The sequence below is a fragment of the Myotis myotis genome, unplaced genomic scaffold (assembly GCF_014108235.1).
Source record: "Myotis myotis isolate mMyoMyo1 unplaced genomic scaffold, mMyoMyo1.p scaffold_m19_p_7, whole genome shotgun sequence".
Taxonomy (NCBI): Eukaryota; Metazoa; Chordata; class Mammalia; order Chiroptera; family Vespertilionidae; genus Myotis; species Myotis myotis.
The window spans coordinates 2,804,380-2,818,798 of NW_023416379.1; the positions used below are offsets into that span (position 1 = coordinate 2,804,380).

General features: G+C 51.6%; 2 protein-coding genes across 4 annotated transcripts in view; one reads left to right on the top strand and one right to left on the bottom strand.

Moving 5' to 3' along the window:
- Positions 1 to 14,419, top strand: part of PRKN (parkin RBR E3 ubiquitin protein ligase) — a 530,440-nt gene that overhangs the window by 88,147 nt on the left and 427,874 nt on the right. The window lies entirely within an intron of this gene.
- On the bottom strand, positions 10,263 to 12,515 carry LOC118659838 (high affinity cAMP-specific and IBMX-insensitive 3',5'-cyclic phosphodiesterase 8A-like). The gene has a single exon (XM_036316336.1). The coding sequence runs from the start codon at positions 12,486 to 12,488 to the stop codon at positions 10,263 to 10,265; it is 2,226 nt and encodes a 741-aa protein (XP_036172229.1). The 5' UTR covers positions 12,489 to 12,515.

Below are 14,419 nucleotides of genomic sequence, written 5' to 3' on the forward strand. Positions count from 1 at the left end.
CCCTTCAGTCACCTGGTTCTGCTCATATGTTCGCCCCCGACGTTCAGCCTGCGGGGTTCGTGTGCCGGGCAGCGCCCCCTGCCAGGATGGCTCAGGGTTCTCAGTGCCCTGCCCCAGGGGCCCCTTGGCCCACAGCCGCACTGTGCAGGGGCCCCAAGGTCACGTCCGCGGGTTTGGTCAGGGGAGGTGCTAGCTTCCCGAGACTGCGTCGTGTTGTCCTCTTGTGCTGTTACAGTCCACACGCAGGTCGGTTTTCTTTATATATTAACCAGATTTAAAGCAATAATTTTTATTTTGAATTTTTCTCTTTTCATGTCTCATAGTATTCATCCTTCTGAGTATGTTTAAAAAAAATTGTTCCCATTTACATAAAGCTGAGTTATGGTTGAAGAGAACGAACGTATTTGCGTGGGTTTGTTCCCCCATCATATAACCGTATCTCCAGTTTGCGGTCCTAATTTCAGGACAGAGCATAAATCACATTTCTTTGTGTGGCGTCCGTTTTGTTTCCGAGTAGATGTTGGAACCAGGCAGAGGACGATCAGCCCTTCAGACAGTCAGACGCTGTCTCTATTGGGCCAACGTTGCTCTGGGAGGACCCCTCCCTGAACCGGCGAGCTGCTCAGCTGCAGACCCCAAAGGGCAGAGACATGAGCAACGAACCAAATTGAATGAACGCGGGGCTAAATGTCCAATGGGGTAATGGCAGCCCACTTCTGCCACAGAGCTGCCAGGAGAACCAAATGAGACCCAGTTGTGAAAACTCCCTGTAAACTGTGAAACTTCCATGTAGATGTCTGCTATTATTGGAACCTTATCTTTTTCCTCTTATCGTGGTTTTTTTTTAACCTCATTAAAACTTTCTTTCTAGCAGTTCAGTGGATCTGAATTAGAATGTGGGTCAAAAAAAAATCAGTAATTATTACTACAAGGGGAGTGGAGTACTGTACTTATTCAATTCACACATTTTTGTAATTGTCAAAAGTGTTATCTTTCATTGCAGAAATGTTTAAAGTTGCTGCTAAATTTGCTTACCTAAAGTTTAACTTAATTCTTGATGTATTGACTGTTTCCTGGTAAGCCCCTTTGCCCCATCTTATTGATTGTGGGGAAAAGTGCTCATGTTTTAGGTGATGTCTGGCAGTAGGGTTTTAGGGCACACAGCAGAGATACACTTTAATCCAGTGAGATGTTTCTTTCCATCCGTGGTGTCTTCACAATAATAACTTAACACTGCGTCCCTCTGCCTGTGTGTGCTCAGTCACGCTCACCTCCGTGGCCCTGGCCCCTGTGAAGGTCTCTCATGACCACAGAGAGCTGTCAGCCCCATTCTCTCCAGCACAGCCCGCGTGAGGGCCACGTCCTTCAGAATCCGGCCGGGCTCCACGCAGAGGCCTGCCTCCAGGTCCTGCCATCATCTGTCTGATGCCACCTGACCTGGTGGCTGTGTCCCCAGCTGGCTCTAAGCTGAGAGGCTAGTTCATGTGCACGGCAGGAGGGGAGCATCCCAGGGGCCAGCCATTCCATGGGGCCAGGATGGGCCTCGTCGGCCCGGAGGTGAGCTCCCGTCTGTCTGCGCATGCGGGTCACCATGTCGTTTGGTTCTCGGAGCAAAAGCTGAGGGCCCGTGGGGTATTGCCTGTCCTTTCCATGATCAGACAATGTCTCTATTGGGCCTGCATTGCTCTGGATGGACCCCTCCCTAAATCAGCAAGCTACTCGGCGACAGACCCCAAAGAGCAGAAGCATGAGCAATGAACCAAATGTTGGTTTCAGAGCAGCATCTCGAGGACTTGCCCAGGTTATGCCTTCATGTCTGCCTGACTCTTCCCCACCTTTGTCACAGTGTGCGCCTCGTGACACTGACTTGGGGGGAACCCTGTCAGGACCCTGCACCAGAGACCCAGGTGGGTGTGGGAGGCAGTGAGAGACCAGTGGGTGCTTTGAAATGCATTGTCCCGGCCGCCTGTTCTCTACCTGATTGGTCCATCCTATATAATAAAAGCCTAATATACAAATCAACTGAACGGTGGAACAACCAGCTGAACAACAGGTCTCTATGATGCGCACTGACCACCAGGGGCAGACGCTCAACGCAGAAGCTGCCCGCAGGCCCCAGGCCAGCCAAGGCGGTTGCCAGCAGGGAGGGGGGGGGTTGGGGGGGGAGGAGCAATTGCCTTGCAGATCGGCCCTGATTGCCAGCCAGGCCTAGGGACCCTACCCGTGCACAGATTTCATGCACCGGGCCTCTAGTTTCCATATAAAAACAAAGAGGGACTGGCTTTGCAGGTGGATTAAGGTGCCATCACCTTGGAATTCAGATTTTTACTCTGACTTTTCACTCAGTAGATTGATCAGCAGGTATTTTGAAATTTTATATCAGATATTTTCTTTTAGAAAATTAATCTGAATGGCGGTTTTGTGCTTTCAGAAGGTGAATATTATTTTAAAAATATATTGCTTTTAGGCACAGACAACAAAGAGGTCTCCTTTTTCTCTGTGTGGAGGACAAATGCCCTAAGGAGTGCCTGCTCCTCCACTCCCCCAACCCCCTCACCCCCCCCCCCCCCCCCCCCGGAATATGGTGACTTCCCATTGTCATAGGAAACTGTTGTTTTTAAAAATCCTAGTTTCTGTTTCTTGCTAGATGAGTTGTAGTAGTTGCTATCATGTGGGGAATATTACCTTTCCGTCATCTTAGCCCTGCTAAGGACATTTCCATTCCTTACCTTAGGTTATTGTCTCATTCACCTTCTAAGTCAGAAATATCGCTTGGCCTTTTTCTCAGCAAAACTCATTTAGCTCAGATAAATTCATCTTGCTGCAGCATTTTTTCCAGGGGAAACATGAAAAATTTCTATTTATTTATGGTATTGAGAGCCCGAGTTATGAGAGAGATGTTTAATCTCCTTGCAACATAGATAATTACAATTTTCCTCCCTTTTTTCTGCGTGATAATTCAAGTGAGGGTTTCATTTTGCTTCTCACGATTGCTGTATTTCTGCGCTTCTCCATCAGACAAGTCATTTTGTCATTTTCAAGGAGGTTTATTTTGAAATCCTTAAAGATAAACCACCGTTGCCTGGTTGATTATCCATTATGCTTATATGTAATTACATGCTATGCATGTATAGTAATCATCAGATCAGCCTTTCTTCGCATGATGATAATGAGTGGAATGTTGCTCTGGTTATAGAGAGCATGTTCCATCACCTGTAGGGGAAGGGCCACCGCTGGCTCTTGGCCTCTGTGCTGCCATCTTTCGTAGTTGCCACCAGAACAGAAAGCAGTGCTGGTGTCGATGCCGGCAATCCCTGTGACTGTAGGGTTTCGCGGATGCTGCGGATGCTCACTTCGTGTTTCCGTTAAATGTCCCTCTTTACTGAGGTGGCGCACGGGGTACCGCACATCCTTCTGCACTTGGGCCTGGTTGCTGCGCTCAGTGTCACCCTGTCCGGGTTACCTGTACGTGACTGCAGGTACTCGAGGTTGATGTCAGGAGTGTGTCTGCAGCCCGGGCGGCCACAGCGCCTGGCCCAGGCACCGAGCACCCGGCAGAGGCTCATTGAAGCCACTCAATTCCATAAATAATCAAGACGGGTCTTTTGGTCTCGAGCTCTCACAGCTCCGGTACATCCGGCCTATTCTTCTCCCTCAGACGCACTTGATGCTCACAGAGCCGCTCTGCTGCTTCAGGGAAAGGCAACAGTTATTAGATTAGGAACCTGTTCGCCTCCTGACGCTAGATTTCACAGGTGAGGCTGTGCCATTAGAATGCAGCCCGCAGCCCCCCTGGTGAACCCAGGCCCCTCGCTGTGACTCCCCCTGTAACTCAGCGTGGAAAGGGTCACACAGGCGCTTTCTCTCCTGCGACTCCCGACACTCACTCACCACCTGGGCGCTGTGCTCACCGATTTAAAAGACAGTATCCTCCGTCACGTGGACGTAGGCCCCCCTCCTTGCACATCGGAAAGCAGACTTCTCACGGCCACAGCGGAATGCCTTGGTGGCTGCCACATGCTGCCGCAGTGGCCGGATGAAACGTCTTTGGAGTAGAGCACCTTCTTTTATCAGGCGACCACGGCAAAGCAGCGACCTCTGGCAGCTGAGGCCAGGGTATTTTCAAGTCTGAGTTGCTTAGTCATACTTTATTGCAGATGTGGTACTTTGCAATATTATGATATCCCCCCAATTCACATCTTCTTAATCTTGTATACTGAATTGACTTGTCACTTTCCCCGTCACCAGAGGGTAACGATTCAGGCTAACTAGGTGTGAGTGCTGTGTCCTCCCTTCAGTCCCCGTGTGACAGTAGGTTAGCTGCTTAACCTCCTAAACCCAGAAGGTTGAGAACCACTGGCTTAAAGGCTCAGTGCTCTTGCTGCAGTGTTTCCGTTCGGAGATCTGGAAGATGCTATTGAAACCACAGTCCCTGAGCTTTGGAGGCCTCCTGGGCACCCAGCTCTATAGTCATGGAGGGTGGGATCCAGAAGCTCCAATAAACAGGAACCTGGGTCCATCAGAGCCTTTACTGAAATGCAAAGAGAACTGAGTGTAAGAGCTCTGGCTCTGGCTTTCCAGGGATACAGCAGTGTGGACATTGTCATGCAAATTACAACTTGAACTTGTTCCTGGCCATGGATTTCTAGTCATAACTCACTTTTCTTGTAGGGCCCTTGGGCTATCCCCATGGCAGGGTGAACCGTGGAAACAGAGGTGCAAGGTCCCTGGTCAGGGTGTGTTATCCTCAGGATTGCTAATTCCTGAAACTAGCATAGCCGCCGGCACAGAGACTGTGTCTGCTCTGATGTGCCTGGAGCCGTGTGGACATGCATTTTTATCCCATTGAATTTCACTTTACCTCTCAAAATATTTAGGGCCAGTTTTTACCAGTTCAACCTCTTTGAAACAGTGAGGACTTCATAGCCGGGCAGGACTGCCCCTGGAAGGCCTGCTTTCCCAGCCTCATCTGGAGCCCCTCTGCGTCCGGCCCCTCCAGATTGCCCTGCGATGTGTGAAAGGCTTAATAATGGCATCCAGGAGAGTCACATGTTTGTTTATGTTTTACACGTAAGAGACTTAACCACAGGGAATTTCAATGACTTGAATAAAGTGGTGAGCACTCTCTGCTTAGGAATAAACAACTCAATTTTGTATCTGGGTCTGTGGACATTTTTTGCTCTGACAGCCCTTGGTGAGCGAGGGCATCTGCTCAGGGCTCGGGAGCCATGGCTGGCCTCCCTTGGGTTTTTCTGGCCAATCTCCGTCTCACAGCTTGGCCAGCCCTGGCAGAACTGAGCAAATTGGATGAAAAAGAGCAAATTGTGTGAAAAAGAACAGATAGTTCTGCTTAACTTACTTCCTTTGCCTTCCCCAACTCTGTAAGTTGGAAAAACCAATTAAACCCAAGTTTAATAATTATCTTTGTCTATGAAGAGCTGCAAATTGCTATGTACATTCCTTGGCAAGATTGGTTTCCTTTTCCTCTTTGGACCCTCGCATTGGCGAGTTAGGAATTTAGTATCCATCTCCACGTGCGCATCAATTACCATAGAACGGCCGTGAACATCTTACTGTTCACTCTGAGGTAAATCATCTTTCGGAACCTCTCCTCAACAGTAACTCACTTATAAATGAACCTAACCATCTCATTGGCCCTTCACTTAACCTCTTACATCTCCGATGCTTGATATTCCTTTGGGAAAAGGGAATCAAATTTGTATTAGTCTCAGTCCTCTTTTTCATACATTTAATCTTCTTATTAGCCTTTGGGTCGGCGTCGTCACTTCCTGGTGACCCCTGTCCAGAGCCCGCTGCGGGGTGTTTGGCTCTCCCACTTCCTTGTACCCGAGGAGCACACAGTCAGAGTCCTCTCAGCCAACAGGTGCGTGTGGTGTCCCACTGTGTGCTCTGCCCTGCAGCCGAGTGGTGCGCAGCTCAGATCTTGTGGAGGGGAGGGCTCTGGAGAAATCAGAAAGGCCCTGGGAGTCTGTGGATGTCGCCTAGCCAGAGGCTCAGACTCATGATCTTGCTGATGGTCACCTTTCTCTTGGCTGTATGGGAGCTCCCAGCTATCAGGTGAGTGGAGTCACAAGGCCTCTTTGGAAAAGGGGCCTCCCCTACTGGCCTCACTTGACTTATTGGCTAACAGAACACTATGGACCTTCTCAGACACACACAACCTTTCCCGGCCCATTCCTGACACGCACTGTGGGCGTCCTAGGCATTTTCCTTTTTTTCTCTGCCATCATTGTCATCATCATGCCGCGGGAACTATCACCCAGGACTAGCTTTGGCAGCAGCTAAATCCCTCCCGGTTCCCAGCCCCTCCTGGAAGTCACTCCACACTGTCCAAGCGCCATCAGGGTGATGGTTCCGGTCTCCAGAGGTGCAGGTGTCCAGCTGACCCTCACAGACACTCCAGCCTCAGAAGCCCGCCCCACGCGTACCTGATACATGTTAAAGGACGTGTGCCGTACAGAGGAAATTGTCTGCAAATAACTTAGTGTCCTGATGGGTGGCACTAAATTTATTCAGCAGACTTATGGAGACTGTGGTGTGGGCTACTGCTGACCTAGGGGAGGTATTGGGTGTATATAGACAACTCAGGTATGGCATTCCCTTAAGGAGCTTAGAGAAGAAAGACATGTAAACAAGCAGTTACAATATAAGCCAGATAAGTGTGTGTGTGTGTGTGTGTGTGTGTGTGTGTGTGTGTGAGAGAGAGAGAGAGAGAGAGAGAGAGAGAGAGAGAGAGAGAGAGAATATGTGTGCGTTTTGCCCAGAGAAGGAAGTGGGCACCTAGTTTCCTAGAGGGATTAGAAGTCACTGGGGAAGAAATGCTGAAATTTGGTCTTGAAGGAACCTGGGCATTACTAGGCCTGGTCGACCAAAGAGTCCAAAGGATGCTCTAGGTCAGCGGTTCTCAACCTGTGGGTCGCGACCCCTTTGGCGGTGGAACGACCCTTTTACAGGGGTCGCCTAAGACCATCCTGCATATCAGATATTTACATGACGATTCATAACAGTAGCAACATGACAGTGATGAAGTAGCAACGAAAATAATTTTATGGTTGGGTCACAGCATGAGAAACTGTATTTAAAGGCCCAGAAGGTTGAGAACCACTGTTCTAGGTAGAGGAACCGGCAAGTGTGGTGTCAGAGCCTTGAAATTAGCAAGAGGTTGGCTGGACTTGAAGTCACAGGATTTGGAGGAGCGGGCAGGCACGGCAGGGAGGACGGGCGTTGGTTCCAGGTGCAGGACAGCAGGAGCTTTGGGGAAGGCCCTGGGCAGAGGCAGAGCCTGGGAGGAGGCCGGAACGCTCAGCTCCTGGAGCACCCTCAGGGGCAGGGCAGGCGGGGCAGACCTCCAGCAGAGCGTAAGGCTGAGGTCCACCCGCAGGACCCCGTCGGGAAGGGGTGCTGAGGAAACACCGAGGCGGGCACTGAGGGGCGGGGAAGGGCGAGGTTGGGATCACCCCTGTGGGTCCCGGGTCTGGAGAAGCGTGAGGCCCATGAGCAGGCTCCTCACTCACTCAGGGGCTGAGGAAGCGTGAGGGCGGTGGGGCAGGCGTGCTGCCGCTGATGGAGGGCCTTCTGCAGGGGAGTGAGCTTGTGGGGAAGAGCTGAAGGCCGGGGGCTTTTTATTCTCGTGGCGTTTCACTTCTCCGTCAGCCTTGGCCTTTTACAGCTTAAGTTCATTGACTTTTAGTAAAATGTGTTTTCCGTTTACTAAGAAATATAAGACATAAATTAGACTTAAATGTGGGGTTTTTGGAGATAAAACAGCTCTTAGGAATTTTGCATTTTGATGAGATGACTTTAAATGAAAGGAATGCAATCAGATGAGCAGCCCTTAAAATACACTGTGTGTGAAAAAACAAATGAAGAGTGCGTGGGGCCAGCCGTTTAAGGCTTTACTATATTGAAACCATTTGAAAAAAATATTCTAAGTGACGAACAAACAGAATATGTGATCAGTAATTTAAAGCTGACTCTTTCTTTTCCATGGATGCATTGCTTTCTTACTCCATATATAATTATCCTAAATTTATTGTCCGCAAAACAAAATCTTTATTTTAAAAACAGTGCTGTCAGCCGATTACAGAAAATTTATACTTTGCGTAAATATGTACAAAAGGTAGAAAGTGTAAAAAGAATAATAAACATGACACTCATGTGTACATGCACGTGATGCCACCGTCACACTTCTGATGCGGAACCCACTGTCTGGACCTCTCCCAACAGGCACCTGTTCTATTTTCACTCAAAACAGAGGCTTATGTAATACTGTTGTGTGTATAGTTTTCACTTAATAATGGATTGAGGTTTGGATTGGGATTATATTTTTCATGAGTAAATAGTACTTTATTCATCTACGTCTTTCCTCTGGGTACCATCCTGGGAGCGAATGCAGGTTTGAAGAGCGTGTTTATGCCTTCAGCGCACATTTGAAACCCATGGCCTGCTGAACGGGCGTTTATGTTCCCACCCGCGGGATCGGGGTGGGGGTGGGGAGATGTTTGCAGACCCTCATGGACACTGATGGTGGCTTCCTTTTAGTCTTTGCACATTTTACAAGTCAAACTGAGATTCTTTTCTATGTCGTTCATTATATTATTGATCATCTTTATTTTTTTAAGTTATCTGTCCGTACCTTTGCTTGTTTGTGTATTTATCATTTTATGTAAATTTGGCAAAGCTATTTATACCGACATGGCTCTGTCCTCGGTTATGACTATTTTTCTACTTGGTGATTTGTTTCTTCATTTGTATGGAAGTCTTTGTGTGCGTTTTGGTTCACTGACATTTTAAAGATTTGGGTAGTAAAAACGGTCATCATTTTTTCCTGTTATGTTTTATCTTTTAGGGTCATGTGTAGAAGTGACAGGCATGTATTGAAACTGAACCCACAAACTGGTGGTAAATCTTTAGTTACTAAGATGCCCTGGGAGCTGTCAAATCCTGTCTCCATTCTCCTCTTAGCCAAGATGAAGAGGAAGTAGTCCATTCCTTAAAGAAAAGCTGTGATTATCTAAGAAAATCTGTGGGGTTCCAGTTCAGTGTGACTGTCTCACACTAGGTAACGCTGTGTCTCTGTCCAGCGCTTACCACTGTTCCAGTTGGTGGCTGTGTCCCGAGGTCCCACACCCGGCTTATGTTTCAGTATTTCTGGGTAGCATGCTATTTTAGTTTGACTTTTATTAATAATTGTGCGTAGCTCTCCAAACATTTCTGGGAGGATCGCTCCTTCCTGTTGGGCTTTAAGAGTGAGTCAGTAGAGGGAACTGTGTGTGCAAAGGCATGGAGGTGAGACGGTGAGGTATCTGGGACCCTGGAAACGGGGCTGCAGCACCCACAGGGGTGTAGGCTGAAGACACAGGGGAGGTTCAGGTCATTCGTGGTCTCGTGCTCTCCACAGGGAAGTTGGACTTCGTCATGGAAACAATGGAACCGAAAGGATCTCCACCGAGAGGGGTAGTATCATCAGGGTTTGTGTTTTACGGCCCTTAGGATGCAAAACTGAGTGGAGCTGAGCGGAGACTACTGTGGGTCTGTGTGGAGATTGTATAGATATTTACAGGAAGCACCCAGCAGGCAATGTCAGTAATTGTCAGTAAAGTTCAGAGAGATGATTTTGAGAAAGGTGAGCAATTAAAGGGCCATTTATTAGAGAATCTATAGTCGTTATGTCCGACAATTAGGATTTCAGCGAAACGTTAGCATCGCCTTTTGTTAAATGTGCATAGCGTTGGTTGTTCATGAGCAGATCGCATGGGGGCGGGGGAGGTCTTGAGGGCGGGGGTGGGGCACAAAACACGTTATTTCAGGTCACATAGCTGTGCGAGGCCAGTTGCACAGCCACTGGAAATACAGGTTTCCATAAATATTTTGTAAACACTTTTTAAGTTTAAAATGAAATGACAAGTGCTTTGATATGTCCTCACATGTCATTTTTAATGGTGTTACATTTATTGAAAGTGTGCAGGTACAGAACTTCCATAAAGATCTGGAATTATACATTACCACTGAACGTGGGTACCTTTTCAAAAAAGTCAAGTTAGTAAATATCCCCCGTTTGCTGTTTTTCCCCACGAGAATATTTGGTCTAAACACTCTACAAAATAAGGCAACGTTTTGGAGAAGTCACCGATAAAATCTTACGAAACAAGTGTTCCGTTCTCATTTCTTTTCACTGGCAGAGTCGCTGGCGAAGGACAGTGGCGAGTAGAGTGCTTTCTGCACAGGGGCCCTTCCGTGTCCTAGACCAGGGGTGGGCGTGAGCCCCGCACGTTCATGTCGTCGAGCTGCTTCCAGTACCTGAAGTTGTTGTCCAGGTGGTGCAGCAGCACTGGCAGGTCCACAAAGCTGTCCCACGCGTCGAACATGTCTATGATGAAGTAGTTGATGAAGGACATTTGGGCCTTGGGGATGCTGCAGGTGTTTCTGTCAAAAGCGGGCATCACCACAGGTAAGTTCCGCCGCTTCTCCTCATCGGTCTGAGAAAAATACTCCTCCGAGATGCGTGAGGCCCACTTGATGCACTGCTCCAAGGGCCGGCAGGGGTTGGACACGTCGGCGCACTTGATCATCATGCGCTTGATCATCGTCCGGTTCTCTGGAGTCCTGAGCATCGTGTTGATGTCCGCTCGCACTGCATCCGTCTCCTCGCGCTCCTCCAGCTCCGCCAAGGGCTTGACGACGCTGTTGACAAACTTGTTGAGGTGCACGAAGTGCTTGGTCATCTCCGTGGCCAACACCATGTCGATGATGGCCTGGCGCAGCGTCCGAAAGTCACTCCTCTCCATGTTCTTGAAGATGTTGCTCTTGTCGTCTCTGAGTGTCAGCTGGAAGGCCAGGCTCGCGTGGTGGCTCTCCAGCACCGCGAAGTCGTTGTACAGGATGGCCAGCTCGCTGCCCGAGTTGCACAGGAAGGGGTTGGTCCTCCCCGGGTGGTCCAGGTCGTGGATCACGGCTGCGATGAGGGCGGCGGCCTGGTCCACCGAATCTAAAGCGCGCTTTATCCTCTCTTGGCACAGGAAGTAGCAGGTGGCCTGGAGCACGTCAGCCGCGTGGCTGGAGTTGTGGTAGGGGTTAGAGGAATGGTAAGTGGATTCGATCATCTGCAACCACAGCCTCATGGTTGGCTCCGGGCACTTTAAGAATTCACAGATGCCAAAGCGGGAAAAGATTTTGATAGCAAGATAACTCAAAGCCCTTTTCTGCGTGGCAGCCTCCAGTTCAAAAATGTCAAATTCCCAGGAGTCCTCGTTCTCCAGGGCCTCGGCGATCTGCTTCGGTACGTCCTGGAGGGGCAGGGGGGCGGTCATGCTGCTGGACGCTCGCGGGAGGTTTTTGGCTGAAAGAGCGTACTCGTTCCCAGAGAGCCTTCGCAGACCATTGACTATCAGGCCCCCGAGGAGGTCATTGGCGTGAGGATCCTCATCCTTTGCCCCGAACTGCGGGGAATATAACTCCGTGGTTCTCAGAATTTCCAGCGCCCGGTCCAGGGCTTCCGTCACAGGCACGGAGCTGTTCTCCTGGGCGGCACTGATGATGTTGATCACCTTGGTGATGGGCGCCTCCATGGCCACCGACTGGATCCGGGCCAGCGAGGAGTGGCGCCTCTGGCCAGCCATTTCACTGGCCCTGGAGCTTAGCCTCCTGTCCCTCAGTTTCCCTACCTGGCTGTCTGTGAGCGAGTCGGACTGCAGGCCGGCCTTGCTCTTCCCATTGCTCAGTTGGATGATGGACACATAGTGTCTGATTTTCCCTCCCTGCCCGCTCACCGGGATGACCTTCACGTTCTGCTGGGTGTTGCTTCCGTTTTGGGCACAGTAGACGCCCTGCCACTCCTTGCCCTCGGTGATGCATGAATTGATCGTCTGGAACAACTCGGACTTTTTCTCGCCCACAGGGAGTTTGGCTAACTCCTTCCCTACCAGCTCATGAGAGTCACAGCCCACGGTCGTTTCAAACGCGGGGTTCACGTACTGCACCAGGTGGTCCTCGCCTGTGATCTCCACGGCGTCCTGGCTTTTCTCCAAGGCCGTGAAGATGGAGTTGCAAGCCCTGAGCTTCAGCTGGGACCGCACCTCCCCGAACTGCAGCTGCAGCAGCTCCGTGTAGCAGGCCAGGGGGCTGGGGTCCTCCACGTAGCGCCTGGTGAAGCCGGCGGTGAGCAGGGGCATCACCGGCAGCTCCCCGTCCCGCCGGCGCACCACCCCGACAATGACCGTGTTTTCGGAAACCTGGGACGATCGGATGGCCCTGCACAGCGCCCGCGCGTCCAGCTGCCGGGGGTTTCTGTGGTCCAGGATGACGATGTCGTGGTGCGCCGACAGGAAGCAGGTCAGCACCGCCTGCATCTCCTTGGTGAGCGTGCACTTGAACCCGGCCTGGTCGCAGGCCTGGCGGAAGGCCTTGCACTGGTTATCGTCCTTGCTGAACGCCAGCAGCACCTGGAGCTGGTCCGGGTGAAACCTCATGGGGCCGAACTGCACGTCCGACGCGGGTATCTCGCCGCGAGGCAGGTAGGGGTCCGAGGGGAGGGTGGCGCCCTGCAGCAGTGCCCAGGGGTTCTGCGCATCCTCCTCCTCTTTGCCGCCCAGGTACGCACCCGGGGCCTCGGAGGAAATGTGGACGCTCGGGGCGCAGCCCATGGCGGTGGTGGCACCGCGGACTCCGGCGGGCAGCCGTTACCCGGTCGAACGCTCAGCAAACGGCCCGCCCGGCGCCTCGAGGCCGTCCCGCCACACATGCCCTTCCTGGCCCTGCGCCCTCCACCCTCCGCCCTCCAGCGCCCGCTCTCCTGCGCGCATGGCTTCTGTCCCTTCCGTCCCTTCCTTCCGGGCATTTTGGGGAGGAGGTGCACGCTCTCCCTGGGGGAGCCCCTCCAGCTCCCTTGGCTGGGCCCCCGCAGCTCAGGCCTAGGCTCCGCCCAGGGGGCTGGGGGCTGGGGGCTGAGGGCTGGGGCAGCCGGCACAGAGAGGCGTGGCCCTGGGAGGTGGGCGTCGCGGGCTGGCCGCCAGGGTGCGCTGTGGAGAGCCCTGGGAGCACTGCGCTTGCTGGGGGCTGCGGGCTGGACTCTCCATAAACGTTTTAAATAAACCGATAGGTAACGTCTGTCTATGTAGCAAATATAACCCATGATTCCATGGTTGACTTTATTGAAAGAGCCAGTAGGATTCCTGTAATTCTGCTTTTCAATAGAATTGATAGTATTTCTCTCGGATAGGACACTTGGTAGGTGACTACGGGCCTCGGAAAGGAGCAGGCAGTGCTGTTTCCCCAGCGATGTTTCCGCCTCTGCCTGTGACCACGGTGAAGTGTCCGGCCACCCGTGACCATCGGGGCGGGCAGGCGGAGACCCCCTCGGGTCCCCTGGTGCGAGCCTGGGGCGGGGGGGCGTTATGCAGCCAGAGATTCCTCCGGCCTGTCTGCTCTGCGGTGGCCTCCAAGCCGGCGCAGTAACACTGAGCGCTTTAACTCTGAGCGGTAACTAAGGAGTAAGTCAGGAAGTGGATTTTTCCGGGAAACGTAACGTCTTCGGCATGGCTCCCTGAAGGCCGCCCTAGGCTCTGTTTCCACCTCTGAGGAACCCGCGTGGCATCCCAAGGCACAGATGGCACAGATGCGACCGTTTGTAAAGGAGCTTGTGGAGGACTAGGTCCAAAGTGAAGGTGCCAGGGTTCAGGCTGGAGGGGTGGGGGGCTGTGAGCACCCGGGCAGGGGGAAATGACCTGGGGAGGCAGCGGCTGGCGCTTCCTGACCAATAATCTCCCTTTTCCCAGAAAAGTATTGGAAGCAGGAGGTATTTGGGATCCTACCTATTTTAGATCTACTTTAATTTTCTAGATTGAAGTCAGTGTTACCACATTGCCCCTGTCTCTGTGAGTTGGTCTGTTCTGAAGGTGCCATGAAATGACCAAAAAATGACCCTGGCGGTCCCGGATGGAAACTGCTGCAATAGCCACCACTGCCCACAAGAACGCCCGCAGTCCTTAGAGAAAGGCCCTGCAGCCCACCAGCCAGCCAGCCAGCTCCATCCCTGGCTTCCTGCGCTCAGGTCTCGGCCTTTCGGCTGAGGTCAAGTGCAGGCAGATGGCTTTGTAGCCCAGACAGCTGCATTATCGATGCCATCCTGGCTCAGCCTCCAGCCCTGCCCCTGGTGGCAATCTGCTACACAGCCGTCCTCTTCCTCATCCCATCTGGTTAAACACCTGCCAGCTAGGGCTCAAACCAGGCATCCCCCTCTTAGAGCGTCTCCTCTGGTACCTGGAAATGCTCTGTTACCATCCTCATTCTTCCTCTGTGTTGGTGCCTAGTTACCCAGTGGGCAGCGCTCTCACTGAGCACTTGGGTGTTTATCATTACCTGTTTGCTTCTCCCTCTGGGCTCTAATTGAGGGCCTCTTATT